The sequence below is a fragment of the Gymnoscopelus microlampas genome (genome assembly GCF_963454915.1).
Source record: "Gymnoscopelus microlampas genome assembly, chromosome: 16".
In the NCBI taxonomy this organism is placed as follows: domain Eukaryota; kingdom Metazoa; phylum Chordata; class Actinopteri; order Myctophiformes; family Myctophidae; genus Gymnoscopelus; species Gymnoscopelus microlampas.
The window spans coordinates 6,776,299-6,798,013 of record NC_139953.1 but is presented as its reverse complement, the minus strand read 5'-3'; the positions used below and the strand labels follow the sequence as shown (position 1 = coordinate 6,798,013).

General features: G+C 41.7%; 2 protein-coding genes across 2 annotated transcripts in view; one reads left to right on the top strand and one right to left on the bottom strand.

Moving 5' to 3' along the window:
- Positions 1-5,593, bottom strand: part of LOC311062531 (C-C motif chemokine 4-like) — a 405,685-nt gene extending 400,092 nt beyond the window's left edge. The window contains exon 1 of the mRNA XM_084081645.1: positions 5,580-5,593. The gene's annotated coding sequence lies outside the window, so the exon portion shown is untranslated. The remainder of the gene's footprint in view (positions 1-5,579) is intronic.
- med23 (mediator complex subunit 23) overlaps positions 1-20,487 on the top strand; it is a 46,758-nt gene extending 26,271 nt beyond the window's left edge. The window contains exons 15-30 of the mRNA XM_084081543.1: positions 203-345; positions 1,408-1,582; positions 2,664-2,827; positions 3,700-3,824; positions 4,545-4,750; positions 5,787-5,967; positions 6,192-6,362; positions 9,005-9,221; positions 10,834-10,943; positions 12,409-12,538; positions 14,031-14,196; positions 14,338-14,410; positions 15,306-15,520; positions 16,986-17,106; positions 18,158-18,289; positions 20,116-20,487. Coding sequence (XP_083937669.1) covers positions 203-345; positions 1,408-1,582; positions 2,664-2,827; positions 3,700-3,824; positions 4,545-4,750; positions 5,787-5,967; positions 6,192-6,362; positions 9,005-9,221; positions 10,834-10,943; positions 12,409-12,538; positions 14,031-14,196; positions 14,338-14,410; positions 15,306-15,520; positions 16,986-17,106; positions 18,158-18,289; positions 20,116-20,316 — 2,530 coding nt within the window. The 3' untranslated portion in view covers positions 20,317-20,487. The remainder of the gene's footprint in view (positions 1-202; positions 346-1,407; positions 1,583-2,663; positions 2,828-3,699; positions 3,825-4,544; positions 4,751-5,786; positions 5,968-6,191; positions 6,363-9,004; positions 9,222-10,833; positions 10,944-12,408; positions 12,539-14,030; positions 14,197-14,337; positions 14,411-15,305; positions 15,521-16,985; positions 17,107-18,157; positions 18,290-20,115) is intronic.
- Positions 20,488-21,715: the final 1,228 nt, after the last annotated feature.

The following is a 21,715-nucleotide window of genomic DNA, read 5'->3' as shown; positions in this document are numbered from 1 at the left end:
GGAAAAAACGTCTTGAGACGGTTTTGGCACTCAACTGGTGTATTTGAAAAAAACGGCTATATATATATATTCTGGCAGTGAAAGAGTTAATGGGTTAAAACGACACTGAAATTGAAAACAAAAAGTAAAACAAAAGCACACTAATGAAAACTGCAAAAAGGTCTCTGACGGTCTTCCCCTCTCCCTGGCCTCTTGTCCACAGTCTGATCCACAGCATAGCCACTCGGGTGATCAAGTTGGCCCACACCAAGTCCAGCAACGCCCTGGCCCCGGCCCTGGTGGAGACCTACAGCAGACTGCTGGTCTACATGGAGATAGAGTCGCTGGGCATCAAAGGCTTCATCAGTGAGTGGCTGTTTTCGCTTCTGGAAAGTTTCATGTTCTGGAAAGTTCTGGGTTATCCTTTAGTGGTGGGAAAAGAACCATTGGATAGCATTTTGATTAAGCAGATGCTCATTGTTTACTTGTATCCTATAGTTTGAAATGTACAGAATGTTATTTAGAACAGTGGTCCTCAACCTTTTCAAGCCGCGACCCCAACAAAATAATTAGATTTGAACTGGTGAAACCCCCAAAATAATCATATTTGAACTGGTTAGAATCGGTTCCACAGATAAATATTGTGAAAATAGCCGATCTACAAGCTCACAACGCCCTTGTAGATCGGCTATTTTCAAAATGTTTGCCTCTTTCTTATATTATTTCACAATTTGGCCAATATTTGACCAGTTTTTATAGTAAAGTTTGTTGATTACTTTTGACGCAGTAATGGTCTCTTTTAAAAAAGGTCTTAAAAGTCCCCCCAAAAATCATGTGGAGACCCCCCTGGGGGTATCCTATAGTTTCAAATGTACATAATGGTATTTAGATAGCTAGTCGATTAGATCAGATGCTAGGCTCATTGTTTACTTGGTATCCTTGTTTCTTTGAGGCACTACACTGTTCTCTCTGCACTCTGTTAATGTGATTATTGTTGTTTGTTGAGTAGAGTGCTTTATTCCGACCGCATGCTTCACTCTGGATAAGAGCGTCTTCTAAATGCCTCAATTGAAATCGTAAAAGCAATTGTCTTCCGGAAACACATCTGTGTCATTTAAAGATTTATTTGGCTTTAATTGTGCAAATCTTTGAATATATATATTTTTAAAGTGAACACTTGTAACTCAAATCTTTGCTTCTGGGGGGTCCCTGGAACAAAATATTTTGAGATGGGGGTCTGCGGCCAAATCCATATAATTTTGGGGGTCCTTGACATGAAAAGGTTTGAGCACCACTGATGTAGAAACGATTTAGAAGGCATTTTGTAGAATCGGCCTCAGGTCTTAATGGGATAAACACTGTGGGACTTACACACTGTTTTCCCCCCCCTCCACATGTGTGTGTGCGTGTGCGTTTGTGTGTGTCCAGGCCAGCTGTTACCCAACGTGTGTAAGTCCCATGCGTGGGGCATCCTGCACACCCTGCTGGAGATGTTCAGCTACAGGATGCATCACATCCAGCCTCACTACAGAGTCCAGCTGCTCAGCCACCTGCACAGCCTGGCTACGGTTCCTCAGACCAACCAGAACCAGCTCCATCTCTGGTACTAGAATAATCTTCATGTCCTCACTAATGCTCATGATCAAATTGTAAAAAAAAGATATATCTACTGGGCCTGTGTCTCAGAGGAGGGCTGTGGACAGTGACATCATCATAATTGCTTTCATTTTTTTATTTAGATTTTTATTAACGCAAGAACAATGGCTTCCATTATAACATGCTAAACATGCTCAAGTTAAATTTTTAATTCCGGACTTTTACTTGGAACAGATTATTTCTACATTGCGGCATTGATACTTTTACTTAAAAAAGAATAAAAAATGTTTTAAAAAAATTGGGAAAAGAATGTTCAGAACCCAAGATATTGTGATCCGAAGATTTGCTGCTCCATTCACTTCTTGTTTAACTTATTACTGAAAAAGGCTGTATCTCGGCTACTTTTTTTTTACTTAAAAAAATAATAATAATGCTGGCACAGTATGAACATATTTTTTTATTTCATTGGCACTGAGAGAGTTAAAGGACAACTTTGGTTTTTTACAACCAAGGTTTATATTTTAGCTTGTAATTAAAGTAAATAAAAGATGAGTGTTATTTTTTTTTCATTTACTGCTTTCTATAGTTTTAGCAATTTTCACGATATTTTTTACAGTGGGCGGGGGCATTCTGTCCGGTGGCTAAATATGCCTTTTTTACACAATAAAAAAAGGTCCTGTGGTCTTTGATGGCCAGATGTGAGTTATTGGGGGCTAGAAACAAGCTTCTGTAAATACTAATAAAGAAAACGCTGGGTTATTGTGTAAAAAAATACATATTTAACCACCGGACAGAATGCCCCCGCCCACTAGACACACACTGTAAAAAATATTGTGAAAATTGCTAAAACTATAGAAAGCAGTAAATTAAAAAAATGTAACACTCATCTTTTATTTACTTTAATTACAAGCTAAAATATAAACCTTGGTTGTAAAAAAACAAAGTTGTCCTTTAAGTGGAACATTTGAGTACTTTTTACACCACTGCTAAATTGTAAAATTAAATTGTAATTGAAATATTATAAAGACAGGTTTTTTTTTCCTGACCACATTGAATCGTCTCTCCCATCATCACGTTGTGTCCCGTAGCGTTGAGAGCACGGCGCTGAGGTTGATCACGGCGCTGGGAAGCTCCGAGGTGCAGCCCCAGTTCACCAGGTTCCTCAGCGACCCCAAGACCGTCCTGTCGGCCGAGTCCGAAGAGCTGAACCGAGCGCTGATCCTCACCCTGGCCAGAGCCACCCACGTTACTGGTAATTAACCTGTCTGGAGACAATTAACCGTGATTTAACCCATTAACTCAATCCCTGCCTAGAACGACTAAAACGACTTCTGTCCCTAAGCCATGCCTGCCTAGAACGACTAAAACGACTTTTTAAAAAATAAAAAAAAATATATTTTTTATACATAGTTTTTTTTTCACCCAAAGACCAAGGAGATATGATTTTTTGAAGATCTAGACTCCCATCCACTTCCTTGTTAACTTAAAACTTAAAAATGCTGTATCTCGGCTCCTGAGTACTTTTTTTTTTCAATGAAAAATATTGGCAGTGGGCAAACGCGGCCAGAAATAATTCTGGCAGTGAATGAGTTAAGACCGGGAACGCATCTGTGTCATTTTAGATTTCTTTGGCTATTCAAAAATAGCAGATCTACAAGCTCATAGCTCTTATGAGCTTGTAGATCTGCTATTTTTGAAAAATCTTGAACATTTGCGCAAATCTTTGAATATATATATTTTTAAAGCCAACTGTAACTCAAATCTTTGCTTGCTGGTGGTGGTAAACAACTATATATTGTATTGTCTGTTGATCAAATGTAATCAACTCGTTTTACTTTTTGAAACTCACCCTGTGAGTGCTTGGACCTGGATTTTTGTTATGCCTTTTTATGCATCATTTTCCCTCTCCTGAATATTATTCCCTTCCATGAGCAACCGGCGGTTTGGAGGGATACCAGCATAGCACCCCTGTAACTTCTCTCTGAGAGATATGCTTTATTGTAAATGTGCGTGTGTGTGTGTGTGTGTGTGTGTGTGTGTGTGTGTGTGTGTGTGTGTGTGTGTGTGTGTGTGTGTGTGTGTGTGTGTGTGTGTGTGTGTGTGTGTGTGTGTGTGTGTGTGTAGATTTCTTCACTGGGTCAGACTCCATCCATGGGACGTGGTGTAAAGACATCCTGCAGACCATCATGGCCTTCACCCCTCATAACTGGGCCTCACACACACTGTCCTGTTTCCCTGCTCCACTACAGGTACTGTAAACATCACACACACACACACACACACACACACACACACACACACACACACACACACACACACACACACACACACACACACACACACACACACACACACACACACACACACACACACACACACACACCAGCACATACAATATTGTACATGAAGTTAAGCATAAGGTGCAAAAGTGGTAAGGTCCACTTTAGGATATAAATATTACAAAATGCAACGATTTGGACAATTTCAATTGTCTTGGTTCTCAAACTGGGGGTTGAATTATTTTGGGGGGGTCCCCCAGATGATTAGCTTAATGTGCAACAATGTTTTCTCACTCAACAGTAAACAAACCAACATACAGTATAAGTGTATACAGGGTATCTGCACGTATGTGTAAAGTGACAATATAATGACTTTCAAGATCTTTTTAATACCAAACTGGCCAAATTGTCAAATATCACCTAAGAAAGTGGCAAACATTGTGAAAATAGCCGATCTACAAGCTCACAACGCGCCTGCGAGGCGTTGTGAGCTTGTAGATCGGCTATTTTCACAATATTTATCTTTGGAACCGAGTCAAACCAAATGTAATGCCTACAGAGTGCTTGTCAGGGTGGGGGGTCCCCAGTTCATATATGATTATTTTGGGGGGTCACAGCCTGAAAAGTTTGTACATCTCCATCTCTCTCTCTCTCCATCTCTCTCTCTCTATCTCTCTCTCTCTCTGCCAGGCGTTCTTCAAGCAGAACAACGTGCCCCAGGAGTCTCGCTTCAACCTGAAGAAGAACGTGGAGGAGGAGTACAGGAAGTGGAAGTCCATGTCCAACGAGAACGACATCATCACGCACTTCTCCATGCAGGGCTCGCCGCCGCTCTTCCTGTGTCTGCTGTGGAAGATGCTGCTGGAGACCGACCACATCAACCAGATAGGATTCAGGTAGGGGGAGGACGGTAGAGATGCGCGGATTGCGGTTTTAGCCGAAGTTGCTGCGGAAAAGCGCAGTTTGGGCAGATTTGGGTCAATCAAATATAAGTATTAATTAATATTGGATAAACCGTGGGTGAAATAATGCGGGAAATAAATGAATGACATCCATCTATAGGCCTATTATAGCTTTTAAAAAGCACAAAATCTCTGCGTGCGTTACGTCATTTTCCATCAGGCACAAATTAGCCGCCTACTACACGTGCTTTGCGTGCACTGTGTTGTCGATAAGCTACACCGCATCATGTGCTGTAATACTACAGAGAAGAAACAAACTGGTTGAATATGTTTTCAGGGCAGGTTATGCATCTCCACCTCGTTCAGCTAAAGGTTTAAAGAGGTTCAGAGGTTGTGTGAATGGCTGATTATGTAGGTAGGCTATAGGGCTGTCAACTTTCCTCAGAAATGTTATTAGAATATTGGTCTTAAAAATGTGCAGATATTCGAATATATTTGAATGTTATTATTAGTGCTATAAAAAAAATATATATATTTTTTCTTTTTTTATTACATTTTTTGACAGAAACAGTACAAAAAAAGTACTTCATACATTGTTTTTTGTATTGTCCCTGTCAAATAAACATAAAAATATTCAAAGAATATCGAATATTCGTTTGACAGCCCTTGTTGGCTAGTAACGTACATACTGTAATAAGCTTTCTTATACTGTCATGTTCACTGTTGCCAGCATAGTCTGTCACTTGCCTGTGTTCTTCCGTCTCTTTCCAAAACGAACAGTAGATATTGGAAAATGACGGATTGGTCTCTGTGGCTGTGCCACGCCACTCTGCAGCCATATCAAGCGTGGGTTTATACTTCGTTGCGTGATGATGTCGCGCGGCTAGCACAAGCGATATGCAATACCGCAAGCGGCGCAGCGAGTTTGTTCTCAAGACTACAAGACTGTCCTCTTTGAGTTGAGCGCGCCTTTCCCTTGAAGTGAGCTGCATTGACCCCACCTGTGCGGTCCCCTCTGTCCCGACAACAGGGTGTTGGAGCGCATCGGGGCCCGTGCGCTGGTGGCCCACGTGCGCACGTTCGCCGACTTCCTGGTGTACGAGTTCTCCACGTCGGCCGGCGGACAGCAGCTCAACAAGTGCATCGAGATCCTCAACGACATGGTGTGGAAGTACAACATAGTGACACTGGACAGACTCATCCTGTGTCTGGTGAGGACGCACACGCACACACACACACACACACACACACACACACACACACACACACACACACACACACACACACAGTATATAATGAATGACACAATGTATGTGGATGGGAAGATAAGGTATGAGACCAGAGTGATATAATCCCCTCCATTCTCCTCTCCTCTCCTCCATTCTCCTCTCCTCTCCTCCATTCTCCTCTCCTCTCCTCCATTCTCCTCTCTCAGGCCATGCGTAGCCACGAGGGCAACGAGGCTCAGGTGTGTTACTTCATCATCCAGCTTCTGCTGCTGAAGCCAAACGACTTCAGGAACCGAGTCAACGACTTTGTGAAGGAGAACGCGCCCGAGCACTGGCTGCAGAGTGACTGGCACAGCAAGCACATGACCTACCACAAGGTACGCACACGCACACGCACGCACACACACACACACACACACACACACACACGCGCACACACACACACACACACACACACACACACACACACACACACACACACACACACACACACACACACACACACACACACACACACACACACACACACACACACACACACACAAACAGTGCACACACAAAAGTGTCACACAAAAAAGTCACCTTCTTAACACATTCCCTGCCAGAGTTTATTCATAAGGTACTCACCCACTGCCAGCGTTTTTGAGTTTTATAGCCTTTTGAACCGTTCACAAAAAAATTATATCCATTAAAATCCGCGATCGGATGCTGTTTATAAACAGCAACGACGGACGTACGAGCCCTCATAATGTTTACACTTTTCTTCCTTTTTCTTCTTCTGTGGTATCAGCGGCTAAAAGAGGCTGCAAACGTCATATCCGTTTGGCTGTGACGTGGCTGTGACGTTTCCCCACCGGCCATCTTAGATTAGCTTAGCCTCCGATCGGCTATCAGATCGTTTTTAAACACAAAGAGGATAACCGTTCGTCGATCAAAGAAAAGAAAATACAACCGGAGCTTACTATTCGTTTTTTAAACCGTGTGAAAACCATGATCTTTAGCCAAAACCAGGGAAAAACTGTTTTTTCAAGATAAAAAACGAACCGGAAACGGTTGTCGGAAATATTCTCATAGGATGGGTCGGAAGCGTCATGGGGGAAAAAAAAAAATCAAGGATGGTACCAAAACATTTTTTTTTTCGTTATCAAACCACATAAAAAGACGATCCCGAGATATCTCGGGATACGCAGGTAACGGGTGGATTTAATGTCCCGAGATATCTCGGGATTGGCAGTATATGTGTTAAAAACAAGTAATTTTTCAGGAAAATTATATTTTTTACCTAAATCAGCTCTTCATGACACTGGCCTACTTGGATGCCCTTATTGAAAAGATCATGCTGTTCCCACCCCAGTAGTATATTGGCCTATGTCAAGAGTGTGACCTAAGCCATTTTGTTGTCTGGAGTAAGTCAGTTAATCCACAAATAAGTTGGCCTAAATTCAGGTTTACAATTGTCAAAACATAAATTGGCCTAAGTCATTTAATCTTATGTTACAGAATTGACAGACAGCATTATTTGTATGCCAATAGTCATATATTGTTGTAAACGTTTTAGTGAAAGTACTAAGAAATATTATATAATCTGTTTTGGTTCAGTTTTTTCTGTTTTCTGAAAAACTTGAAAAAATGACGTTGGCCATTATTTTAAGAAGGTGACGAAAAGTAGCAGATCCACAAGCTATATGTTTTGAGCTCGTAGGTCTGCTACTTTCGCTGTTTTATTTTGAATCCTGAAAAGTTACAGTTGTGGACATTTCCACCCGACACAGACGATATGCTACAAAGCAGTGGTTCTCAAACGTGTTCATGTCAATGACTCCCAGTTTGATATGCATTTGGCTGCAGACCCCCATCTGAAAATAGCTCAGTATAATACACTGTTAAATGGTTAAACTGATAGTGATGCTATATTAACACATTTAGCAGGGTACCCCCTGGGGCCCTTTCAAGGACCCCTTAGGATCCTCGGACCCCTCTTTGAGAACCACTGAATTACGGGTGTCAACAAAATGTATCGGGAAAAAAAGTTGATTTAGATGATCAAAAATCTAATCTAATCATGACCTTAAATTCAAAAGTCAAATGGCTGTCTAGAGCTCCTGTTGTTTAATGTATTGCGTACACACACTGCAGTTAACAAAAGAGCCACCAGAGGGCAGAAAGGGTACTTTACAACAACAGCTTGATTTAAAAGTTTAAATGGAATGTAAAATTGATTCATGGATTTGGAGTGTGACACCACTAACTTTTATCAATCTATATTTACCCTGTCTATATGATTTTAGAAATGTAGTTATAGTATAATATGAATATATTCACTTTGCTGAAATGTTCACCATTCATACGTTATGCATGAATGCTGAACATTTTAGACATATCATGGTAATAATAATGATACTACCGCTAATAATAATAATGTTCTTACTGGCAGTGGTGTAAAGTAACTAAGTAAATGTACTCAAGTACTGTACTTAAGTACTTAGGTAGGTATTTTTACTTTACTGGAATATTTCAAATTTTCAGTACTTTTACTTCTACTCCACTACATCTCAGAGGCAAATATTGTACTTTTACTCCACTACAATTATTTGAAAACTTAAGTTACTAGTTACTTTGCAATTATCAATGATTTCATTATAATACATACATTAACCACTTTAGCCCTATTTTATACATAGGCTATTTGGAAATAGCCGATCTACAAGCTCACAACGCGTCGCGAAGCGACGCGTTGTGAGCTTGTAGATCTGCTATTTTCAAACATTTCAGTACTTTTACTTTTGGTACTTTAAGTACATCTTGATACCAATACTTGTGTACTTTAACTCAAGTAAAAATGTTGAATTCCGGACTTTCACTTGCAACGGAGTACTTCTAACATTGCAGTACTGATACTTTTACTTAAGTAAAACATTTGAGTACTTTTTCCCACCACTGCATATCATGGTAATAATAATGATACTAATAATAATAATTATAATAATGATGTTATTACTGTGCGTGCGCGCGTGAGTAGAAGTACCCGGAGAAGTTGTACTTTGAGGGTCTGGCGGACCAGGTGAACCCGCCCATGCAGCTGCAGTCTCAGTACCTGCCCATCTACTTTGGCAACGTGTGCCTGCGCTTCCTGCCCGTGTTCGACATCGTCATCCACCGCTTCCTGGAGCTGCTGCCCGTCTCCAAGTCCCTGGAGACCCTGCTGGACCACCTGGGAGGACTCTACAAGTTCCACGGTGGGTATAGAGGGTGCACTGCCGGTTCCTCTAGGGCAATAACCAGTGTTTTTGACAGTCTTTTGAATACAATTCCATTTATTTTTAGTCATATTTTAGTCACCTGAAATGTTTTAGTTTTAGTCTGGTTTTAGTCGACTAAATATCATAAGGTTTTAGTCGACTAAATCTACAGTTGATTTAGTCGACTAAATATCATAAGGTTTTAGTCGACTAAATCTACAGTTGATTTAGTCGACTAAATATCATAAGGTTTTAGTCGACTAAATCTACAGTTGATTTAGTCGACTAAATATCATAAGGTTATAGTCGACTAAATCTACAGTTGATTTAGTCGACTAAATATCATACGGTTATAGTTGACTAAATCTACAGTTGATTTAGTCGACTAAAATGTATTTTGCCGGTGCCTCGATGGCGTCGTAATGGGTGATTTTACACTTGGTTGCATGCTGAAAATAGCAGATCTACAAGCCCACAACGCGTCGCGCTGCGACGCGTTGTGGGCTTGTAGATCTGCTATTTTCAGAGCGCAACACCCGAACGCAGCCAAACATAAAAGGACTTGTCTTTTAGTTCTATTGGATCTCTTCTCCACTAGTCCCTCACTAACAGTTTAGTCTAGTTTTTATATCTCGACGAAATTGTCGATATATTTAGTCTTAGTTTTAGTCATCATAGCTTAGTTTTTATTTCGTTTTTATTTTGTTTTCGTCAGTGAAAATAGGTAGTCGACCAACATTTTTCATCACGCTACGAAATCAACACTGTCAATAATGCAGGGGGGTCTTCAACTTTTTTTTTTAGGAGTTGAGGCATTACATTTAGTTTGCGTCTGTTCCACAGATAAACTTGCGTTGTGAGCTTGTAGATCGGCTATTTTCACAATGTGTTTCTCTTTCTCAGGTAATATTTGGCCAATGTTTGATTTTTTTTATAGTATTGTTTGTTGGTTACTTTAGACGTAGTAATGGTCTTATTATTAGTTTATTTTTTCATTTTAGAAGTATTAAAATGGTCTAAAAGGTCCTTTATAAATGTGCATACCCCCTGTATACACTTATACTGTATGTTGGTTTGTTTACTGTTGAGTGAGTAACTCTGAGGACCCGCTGTGCAATAAAGCGTATTTCCGGGCGTCCAGGAGGTGCAGGGTTTAAAGCCCCCCCCCCCCAACACTGCGGGGTTCCCAAACGTGTTAAGCTTGAGACCCAAAAGAAAGATCTGGTGTCTCCCCACCCAGGACCCGAACGTACAAAAATGCATCATGAATGAATCCCTTAAGTCCTATTTAGTAGTGAAAATATCCGACCTCCAAGTTGGAGATCAGCTATTTTCAATATTTAAAAAAAGGGATATTTATTTGTGACCCATGAACGTGGGTCTGTGACCCAAAAATGGGTCCCAACACATTGTGTGGTTGTGTAGTTGCTCACAACACATTACAGCGCAACACGTAGAATGAAAAATTGCCAAAAAAGGTAAAGATGGCATTAATAATGTGATGTCCTGGTTCACAAGTATAGTAATATAAACCTGTGTGTGTGTGTGTGTGTGTGTGTGTGTGTGTGTGTGTGTGTGTGTGTGTGTGTGCGCGCGTGTGTGTGTGCAGACCGTCCAGTGACGTACCTGTACAACACCCTCCACTACTATGAGCGACACCTGAGGGAGCGCACCAACCTGAAGAGGAAGCTGGTACACGCCATCATGTCCTCATTGAAGGTGGGTACAGAATAGCGTCAGGTCTAATTTTTTTGATGAATTAACCCATTTAGACCTGAGGCCGGTTCTAAAAATGGCTTCTAAATCCTAAAGGTCCTTACACACCGGATCGATTTTTTCGTGCGAATAATGCGTTTTTTTTTTTAAAACCTTATAAAGTCAATGGCTCCGTACATGGAGCGAAAAAGCGAAGCGAAAAGGCGTCTTTTAATTATTCGGAACGAGTCCGAATTTTGCGTATATTCGCTATATTCGCCGGTATGTAAGGACCTTAAGAGTTTTCTGAAAAAATTGTCAACGTTCAAAAGAAAATATATATATATATGTTTGCCTCTTTAGCAGATGGAAATAATAAAAAAAACTAAACGCAAAATTAAAGACAGACATACAGGAATGGAATTTATATAGATTTCTTTTGAATTTTCTTTGGTTATTGATTTTTGTTTTTAATGGACATTTTCAGTCATCGCCAAAGTGTTTTTATCTTATTTATTTCACGTGTCTATCTGCTACAGAGGCTGAGAAATATATCTACATCTATCTATATCTACAGCACAAAGTCAGTCATACATATCAGTATATCGTCTCTGTCGGGTAGGAACCTCGTACGTCTAAAGTTGCTATTTTTCAGGATTCAAATTAAAAAAGCATCAAAAGTAGCAGATCTACAAGCTCGAAACGCGTCGCTTCGCGCCGCGTTTCGAGCTTGTAGATCTGCTACTTTTGATGCTTTTGTGTGACGCTGTAGTATGATCAAGTAGGGCGTTTTATTTAAAGGAGCTACACCATGAATTTAAAAAATAATAATAATATTTGATATCATATTGTTTATGTCCCTCAAACGTTTTTCAAAAGGTTTGAGCCTAAATCAAGCCTCAGATATACTCATTCCAACTAACTTCTCTCTGGCTTATAAAGCACTTTCACCTGCAATACCACATTGTCCTGTTTGGCACGGGGCGCTATTGAGCCAGTTTGTATGCATGTTATGTCCTGGTTCTGTGTGGAAAAAGTAAAAAAAAAAATTAAAAAAAAAATTAAAATTAAAATTAAAAAAATATATATATATTTTTTTGGGGATTTTTTTTTTTTGGTTAGAACTGAAAAACGGGAGGAATTGTTCCCAGACGTGACGTAGGGTGGGGGAACAAATCTGACGGACTGTTTTCAGACCAATTTACATAAAAACCACAGATAGCCTATGAAAGCCTGCATGCTCGAAGTCGGGTATTTGTTGGAACAGAAGAGAGGTGGGGGAGACCAAAAACACACAAAAATGTAGAAAAAGTTAAAATTCATGGTGTAGACCCTTTAAAAAACACAAAAAGTTAGAATACAGAGATTTCTCCCTGACAACAACGAAATACAATATAGCATTTAGTGTTCCTTGGACAGTTGTTGTGATTGGTTGGTACTATGTGGGTCTCTCTCTGGTCATTTACGGTGTAATGTGAACCTTTTTTAGGACAACCGGACCCCAGGCTGGTGTCTCAGTGAGACCTACCTGAAGTGTGGCATGAACGCCAGAGAGGACTCCAACCCGTGGATCCCCGACGACACCTACTACTGCAAGCTGATTGGCCGCCTGGTTGACAATATCCTTCCCTATTGGCCGTTGGGTCTGTCCGTCCGCGCTGTACAATTACAATTGTGTCACTTAAAGACGTGGTGAAAATTAAGTTTTACACACTTTTAGAGCATACCCACGGTCATAATGAGGACATATCTATCATTAGATGCCAAAATAAATTAGAAAAATAAATCACGAATACTAATGATTTGGGGAAAACGTTTAACACATTAGGTGCCAAAGACGTAGATCTACGTCGTCTGAAATCCAACCGTCGAGTGCCAATAAACGTAGATCTACGTCTTTTCCTAAGATCTTTTTTTTTAGCGGTGCCAACCGCTCTACGTTTGACTCTGTCTGCGTGTCCGTGGGTCCGTTTGTGTGAGCACGGCATGAGCACGGCAAAGAAGCAAACAGCTATAACTTCAGTTTGCAGCATGCCACCAAGTCCAAATTTGGTATGTGGACTTAGACCACCAATAGGGACGAGCATGAATTGATGAAGTTATCAAAGAGGGGTCCAGGGACCCCCAGCGCCCGTATGAGCACGGGATGAGCACGGGATTTTAAACAGCTATAACTCCAGTTTGCAGCATGCCACCAAGTCCACATTTGGTATGTGGACTTAGACCACCAATAGGGACCAGCATGAATTGCTGAAGCCCCGCCCCCTCTGTCTTCCCATTGGCTGGCCTTCAAACAGCCATAACTCAAGTTCGCAGCATGCTATGGAGTACAAATGTTATACATGGACTAAAGCCAGCAATAGGGACTAACTGTCATTACTTAAGCCCCGCCCCCTCTGTCTGCCCATTGGCTGGGCTTTAAACAGCCATCATTCCAGTTTGCAGCATGCTACCAAGTACAAATTTGGTAAGTGGACTCACACCACCAATAGGGACGAACTGAAATGCGTTAAGGCCCGCCCCAAAGGCACCGCTTCCTTCACACAGGGTGTGATTTTTTTATTCCACAAGAGGGCGCTCTAACGCAATTTAGGAAGATCCCTCAACTGTGCTAGAAGGAATCGACGGATGTGACATCATCCTAAAGAAACCCAAAAAACACTTCTTAGCTCTGATATTATTAATTTTGGGTGAAAATCAGCCATTTTCAACGGGCGATCGCTCTAAAATGGCCGATCGCGGACATTTTCCAGTAGATAGACGGGACCCTCCCCCACCCCCTTTGTTTACATTCGGGTGCACGTTGTGGCTTCTGCGGCTGTCCAAAGATCGTCAAAACGTGGTAAAAAAACGCTGGCACTCTGAGGATGATTTGGATGCATAGTACCTGGCACTCAATGTGGTAGGGTAGGGGGGCATCAGTTTGGGGGTCCCTGGCCTGAAAATGTTGAAGACCCCTGTGTTACCACAAATCTTCTCTTCTGGGTGTCGTCCCTGGCACAAAATATATTTTCAAATGGGGTGGTCCACTCCGCGGCCACAAATCCATGACATGGAAAATGTTTGAGAACCACTAGCTTTTTGGTAACCTCCTTAACTTAGGTCCCCCACCCATGGCAGGGAAGTCGCCGGGTCCCTTCCCCAACTGTGACTGGAGGTTCAATGAGTTCCCCAACCCTGCAGCGCACGCCCTGCATGTCACCTGTGTGGAGCTGATGGCTCTGGCAGTGCCAGGGAAGGAGGTCGGCAACGCCCTGCTTAACGTGGTGTTAAAGAGGTACAACACACACACACACCACACACACACGCTTGTTTTACTATGCAACATTTTAAGATAGTGATTTTATTATGTCTTCTTGATGAAATCCACCAGCAGCATGAATGTGTCTCATCCGTTTGTTCTCCTCTGTGCTTCCAGCCAGCCTCTGGTACCCAGAGAAAATATCACGGCCTGGATGAACGCCATCGGACTGGTGATCACCGCCCTACCTGTAAGACACGCACGCACGCACGCACGCACACGCACACCAAGGGGCAAGGCTTGGATATTTACGATGAGGCCAACACGGAAGCTTATGAATGGCCAGAGTGAGGCACTGTTTTACCCTGCGCCGACCTGAAGTGTCAGAAAGAATTTATTTTAGCGCAAGTGAATGGGTTTTTGATAAACTTTAGACTAGATTTTCTTACCGTAATAAAAATTGCCATAAATTCTATATGCTTCCAGTCGCTAGTTTAAAGTCTCCTTTCAATCATCATGATATGCGTTTTGCTAAATTATGGTCCCATTTATTCTAAAATTGACGATAAAGTAGGCTATGCTCCAGGAGGGGCGGGATGATTTGATTTGACAACCTACACAACCAATAGCATTCATTCCCCGCCCCCGCTCTTGATTGACAAGCTACCCAACCAATAGCATTTTTGGGGGTGTTTTCCGGTTCGCTGGTCACGTGTCTGGTCTCAACCAATAGCGTTTGAGTTCCGGCGTGGCCAACTGTATATATTAACGATGGAGGAATGCATGTTCCTGAACTATCGGCTTCATTTTCGTTCTGTAGAAAGCAGGGGAGTGGCATTGTCCATTCATTTATACAGTCTATGACGCACACGCACACACACACACACACACACACACACACACACACACACGTGCATTACATTTAGTTTCTGGTTCCACAGATAAATATTGTGAAAACTCGGTGCAGCTCTGAGCTTGTAGATCTACTATTTTTTTTAAACAAAATATTCTGAGATGGGGGTCTGCGGCCAAATACATATACTTTTTGGGTGGTCCTTGACATGAAAAGGTTGAGAAACACTGTTCTATGGGCATTGCCTCAACAGCCCTTTTCTCCCCCCTCTCTGTCTCCGTATATTTTCCAGGAGCCCTATTGGATCGTGCTCCACGACCGCATCGTGTCCGTGCTGGGCTCTCCGGCGCTGACGTCGGAGACGGAGTGGGCGGGCTACCCCTTCGCCCTGCTGGACTTCACGGCGTGTCACCAGAGCTACAGCGAGATGAACTGCAGCTACGTGCTGGCGCTGGCGCACGCCGTCTGGCATCACTCGTCCATCGGACAGCTCTCCCTCATTCCCAAGTGAGTGTGTGTGCGTGCGTGTGTGTGCGTGTGTGTGTTAGGGCTGTCAACTTTCCTCAGAAATGATATTTGAATATTGATCTTAAAAATTGGCAGATATTCGATTATTATTATTTTATTAAAAAAAAAAAAATGTTTTCCATTTTATTTTTACAGAAACAATACAGAAAACAATGTAGCGAGTGCTCGGATCCAATAAAACATATCTTTTGTTTGTTTTTATAACTTGATACATTGTTTTTTGTATTGTCCCTGTCAAATAAACATAAAACATAAAAACGAAAAATTTAAACATAAAACTTTTTTTTAAAATATTCGAATATTCATTTTCATATTCGAATATACCGTACATATTTTACCCATATTCGAGGAATATTCGATTTTCGAATATGAATTCACCAGCCCTAGTGTGTGTGTGTGTGTGTGTGTGTGTGTGTGTGTGTGTGTGTGTGTGTGTGTGTGTGTGTGTGTGTGTGTGTGTGTGTGTGTGTGTGTGTGTGTGTGTGTGTGTGTGTGTGTGTGTGAGCATACTCATATTTGGAAGCCTGCGCCATTTATTGTAAGGGTTTGGCCGAATGCAAAAATGGTCCGGGTGCCATCCAGTAGCCTAACCACTACTGTACATAAGGCTGCGCAAGAAGTGTTGGTGGTTAACACCACCCTCTTCCCTACACACCCTATAAATCCCCACTGTACCACCCAATCATTTGCAGACACCATAGATTGCCGTTCAAAAACGTATCTGCATTAATAAAGTTCAGTTCAGGTTATGTGTGCACAATGTTGGAAGTAGACATTGTGAGGACCATCTTCCTTCCTCACAAGAGAAATGGTTGTTTTATCATTAACAAAAGATTAGAGCGACGTTTACAATTAGAAAAAGATTGATGTTAGGTTTAGGATTAGACATTTAGAAGTTAGGTTTAGTTGTTAGAGACAGTCATGCCTGATTAACTCTTTGACTGCCATTGACGAGATTTCTCGTTTTTCTCCGCATGGCTCAGCCAGCCGTCGACGAGATTGACGAGATTTTTGAAAAAATTAAAAATTAAAAAAAAAAAATTATTATTATTATTTTTTTTTTTCAAAAAACATTTTTTTTTAATCACAAAGGAAGCAGGAGATAACGCGATACGAAGATTTTCTGCTCCATTCACTTCAATGTTAAAAAATAAACGGAGACAAAATTCACAGTTTACCTATTTTTGCAATGTTATTCTCTGGCAGGGAAGGGGGGTAGATGTGTAAATACTCTGGCAGGCAAAGAGTTAACACTTAGTTGCACCCTGGTGTTGTGCACCGAAAACCGCCACGTAGATCTGCTATTTTTCGGCTTTAGGCATACGGTTAAAAATGGCAAATAATCAGAACATCATTGTCCTAAAATGTTGATGTCAAGTATTAGTAATTCAAACCTGTGTGTGTGTGTGTGTGTGTGTGTGCGTGCGTGCGCGTGTGTCTATAGGTTCCTATCAGAGACACTGAGACCCATCGTTCAGACAGAGTTCCAGTTGTTGTACGTCTACCATCTGGTGGGTCCCTTCCTCCAGCGCTTCCAACAGGAGAGGACCCGATGCATGCTGGAGGTACTGTACACACACACACACACACACACACACACACACACACACACATAGAGCAGGGGTTTTCAACGAATTGTTGCACAACGGGCTCGTTGACGTCATCAAGCGTGCGTCAGACAAGCAAGAAAAGTATAAAGGAAAATAAAGCCTGGGGTTAAAAAAGAACATGGAACTAGCGGACAAAAATAATGATTCCCCCCCCCCCCCCCCCCCCCCGGGCTGCTCACAAGTTACTAATCAAATGTCCACCATAGGATATGAAGGAACAAATGTGTCCCTCTCCTACTAGTTCAAAGCTGTTGAGAAAGATCAGAGACACTCAAGAGGGTAATATATTTAGAAAGCCTTCAGTGTGTGTGTGTGTGTGTGTGTGTGTGTGTGTGTGTGTGTGTGTGTGTGTGTGTGTGTGTGTGTGTGTGCGTGTGCGTGCGTGGCTAGTTGGTGAGATGCAGGAATGCCCAAGGCAAGATCTAAAAGGCATTGGCTACATTTTGTTCAATATCTGCTCCCTGTATCCGTGAACTGAGATTGACTTGATCCACTAGTGCATCTACTATAGAGTACTGAAGTCCTGACGTCACTCGTTCATCCCCTGGGTCGTAGAAGTCATTTCTCTATGGAGAATAACATTGGGTCATCTTAGAATCGTCTCATATAAGAATTGTGGTCCAAAAATAAACAAACTGTCTCTGCGATATTGTCAGGGAGGAGGCTCTGTATCGTTTATGATAGTCAGTCACTTATATTTGATACAGTCTGTTTCTGCCGAAAATGTAACTAATTTGGCGGCAGTAACATTAGCGTTTTCTCACCGTCAGTTGATGCTTCATATCCATAAGAGTCATACCGCCGGGATCATTTGTTTATTTTTGGAACACAGTTCTTATTTGATGCGATATTAAACAAGCCTACGGGAATTCTGAATGGGGAAATAAACCGCGACCCAGGTAGGATGAGTGAATTACGTCAGACTTCGGTGCTCTATTGTTTGTGTTCAAGAATTTCTTGTTAAATGTAAACACAAATAAAGATTGTGTGCGTGCGTGTGTTTCAGATCGGCGTGGCCTTCTACGAGATGCTCCAAGCGGTGGACCAACACAGCCAACATCTGTACTACATGGATCCAATCTGTGACTTCCTCTACCACATAAAATACATGTACACTGGAGACAGTGTGAAGGAGCAGGTGTGTGTGTGTGTGTGTGTGTGTGTGTGTGTGTGTGTGTGTGTGCTTTATTTATTTCAAACCTTTATTTATGCTCGAGCCACTGAGGTTGCTAATGTGAAACCTCCAAGACAACAACATAGACAAATACGAGGGAGGTTTCCCAATGACAGTTTTAAAAATAAATAAAAGCCAATGTGTGTTACGTCTTACTGTAAGAGAGAGGGCCAGCCAACCGTGTCATGAAGTTCACAGTGATGAGTATCATATTCATCATATGGCATCTAAACTGTCATTTAGATATTTAGACAGATGGTAGGTAACATTTTTACCTGGTAATTTGGTTTCAATGCAGAGATGTTGTAGCGCCTCAAGGTGGCGACATAACAGCCCACTTTTAACTCTTTATAACTCTTTCGTACAATCAACACCTTTATTTCCCTGGATTCCTTGGATCATGGAACATATAGGCCTAATTTGTGCCAGATTGCATTTTCTGCCATAGTGCGTTTTCTTCAAAACACACTTTTTTTGCTACACCACCAACAGATTTTGTCCAAAACTCACAGAAATCGGCACACATTATCTCTGGGGTCATGTGTGGGGGCCACGCACCCTCCCGCTCCCTCAGGTCTGGCGACGCAAACCTCCTGGCCTTCCCCAAAAAAAAATAAAAAAAACACACCTGGGGTGACAGTGCATTTTCAGTTGCGGCCCCCACCCTTTGGAATCCACTCCCACCTCACATCAAAGCTGCCCCCACTCTTGCCGTGTTCAAAGCCTCCCTCAAAAACCCACCTCTTTAGACTCGCTTTCCCTGCCTAAACCTAACCAAACCTCACTTTCATCCTCTAAGTCTTAGCCTTTGTTTTAGCCTTTTTAATGTTTCCTTTTGTTTTCTTTTCTCCTAATAAAATTGTTTTTAAGCTGTTTTGTAAAGCGACTTTGAGTACTAGAAAAGCGCTATATAAGTCTGATGTATTATTATTATTATGTGATCAAGGTGTATGAGTCTGATTTTTCAAGGCTAAGACTGACACGATTTCCAATTGGCTAAGACTGCCTTCCAAAGGTTGTGGGCCATGGGTAGGCAACCCGGCCTGGCACAGACCTGTTGCTCCGAGGAGGAGCACACTTCTCTAGTTTTGATAGTATATTGTTTAGACTGATGCTAGTTTACTGAGGCACTACACTGTCTCTCTGCATTTGATGTATATGTGTTTACCTTGCTTAGTGTAAGTCGCTCTGGATTAGAGCATCTGCTAAATGCCTAAATTGTAAATAGGCCTGTCACAATTATTAACATAATCACAATTATTTGAGATAATCCCAATTTCTTTGCATAATCGTCATAACCGTAATGTAGATTTTCAAACATTTTACAAAAATATCAGAAATAACTGATCTACCGGTACAAGCTATTTCCACATTTTTTTTAAATAATGTCAATGATGTGTATTGAAGTTATTAGTCATATCTGCCCTGTGCAATCTTTGATTAATTTTTTTAAAATTCATATTCAATGTTCAGTGTCAAAAACACAATTCAATTATTATTATTTTTTAAACGTTTTGTTTATTCGTTTTTGTTCTTTTACATACTCATAGGTAGTACTGACATTTGTACACTCTCAGAGTTACGGGGGTCGTGGAAACCATTGTGCTACAATAAATGGAACAGAGCCTTCATTAGTATCATTGGTAACACCTGTGAAGGAAGTGTTAATATGGCTGCTGTGCATAGAGCCTATAGAAAATTGTACAGTGACTCTCTTCCCCTCTCTCTCTCTCTCTCTCTCTCTCTGTCTCTGTCTTTCTCTCTCTCTCTCTCTCTCTCTCTCTCTCTAGGTGGAGAAGATCATCATGACGCTGCGCCAGGGCATGAAAATGCGTCTGCGTTTCATCACACACAGCATCATGGAGCCTTCCTCCTCCAACGTCAACGCTGCTCCCCCGCCGGCCGCCACTTCCTCTCACCCACCACCCGCATCCTCGGTGTCCTCCCCCTCGTCCACACAACACACACACACGCCCATGTCGGTGGCCTAGACGCACACACACTCTCTCACAAGTCGGTCACCGTCATCATCAAATGTGTGAGATAGACACATCTGTTTAAAGATTGTAGAGTTAGATTTTTCTAAAGTTGACATGCAACATTGTAACATATAAAATGATCTTGTGGAGAAGTTGTTTTTGTCCATTTTCTTGTTTTGTAAACTGCAATCATGACTTTTTTTATGTCTCTTTTTCTCCAGACACAGTGACCTTCACGTGACCTCTTAAGATTAATGTCTAAAACATTGATGGGTAGCAAAATATTGGAGAAAAAAAAAAAAAGGAGTATGTAACCTAGCCATGAATGCCAAATGTTTATTTGTATCGTGTTTTCAATTACATTTTGTCTATTAACCACTTTCGCCCTGGTGTCCCAATTTTGTCATTATAGGTGAACTTCTTCAAAAGTATTGATGATCTTCAAGCTCACAATGACGTGTGAGCTTGTGAGCATTCTGAGCTTGTAGATTAGCTATTTTTTGTTATTCTTCGAACGAGTATAAAGGGCTCAAGTGGATAAATTGATGTTTTTATGATCAAATTTAGAGTAGACAATTATTTTTGTACCCCGTTTTTGTCCCCTATTTAGTTGTTACGCCAATTCATTCCTCCACACATTTCTGTGTTAGCCACTGTTGTTTCACCCTACTAGCCTCACCTGCCAGTGAGGAGCCCCCATTGGGAGGACATACCGTAGCACCTCCTCCCGCTCAACATTCCCCGTTGACAGGCTCCGCCCCCAGCCTGTAGGTGTATTATCGCCTCTGTCGGGTGGAAACCTCACACGTCCAAAACTGTTAACTCTTCAGGATTCAAATTTTAAAAAACGGCAAAAGTAGCAGATCTACAAGCTCAAAACGCCCCTCGCCACCTGCCTTCCCTCCCCCCCAAACACGGCACATTGTGTTGGTATAGACCAGGGATCTTCAACAGGAGGTCTGGGACCCCTAGGGGGTCCTAAGAGTTACCACAGGGCGGCCGTCAAAACTGTGTGCTATGATTATTATTTTTTTACATGAGCCACTCGAACCCTAGCTTCCCTTTTCTTAGGAGAACTTTAGCCAAAAATAGCCGATCTACAAGCTCACAAAGCCTCGCAGCGCGAGGCGTTGTGAGCTTGTAGATCGGCTATTTTTGGCAAAGAGGTATAGGTGGTGTAGAAGGGGGGAAAAAAAGAGCAGACCAAGTTAAAAAAAAAGGAAAAAGTTTAATCTGAAACACAATTTTATACAATATAGAGGTGGTCCTTGCTTCATCTCTCTCAGCTGGGGGGTCCTTGGCCCGAAAAACTTTGAAGACCCCCTGATATAAACGCTCTGCAATCCGGATGCACCTGCAGTGGATAATGAGACCCTACACTCCCAGCGGTGGTGGGCAGGTATTTTGCCAC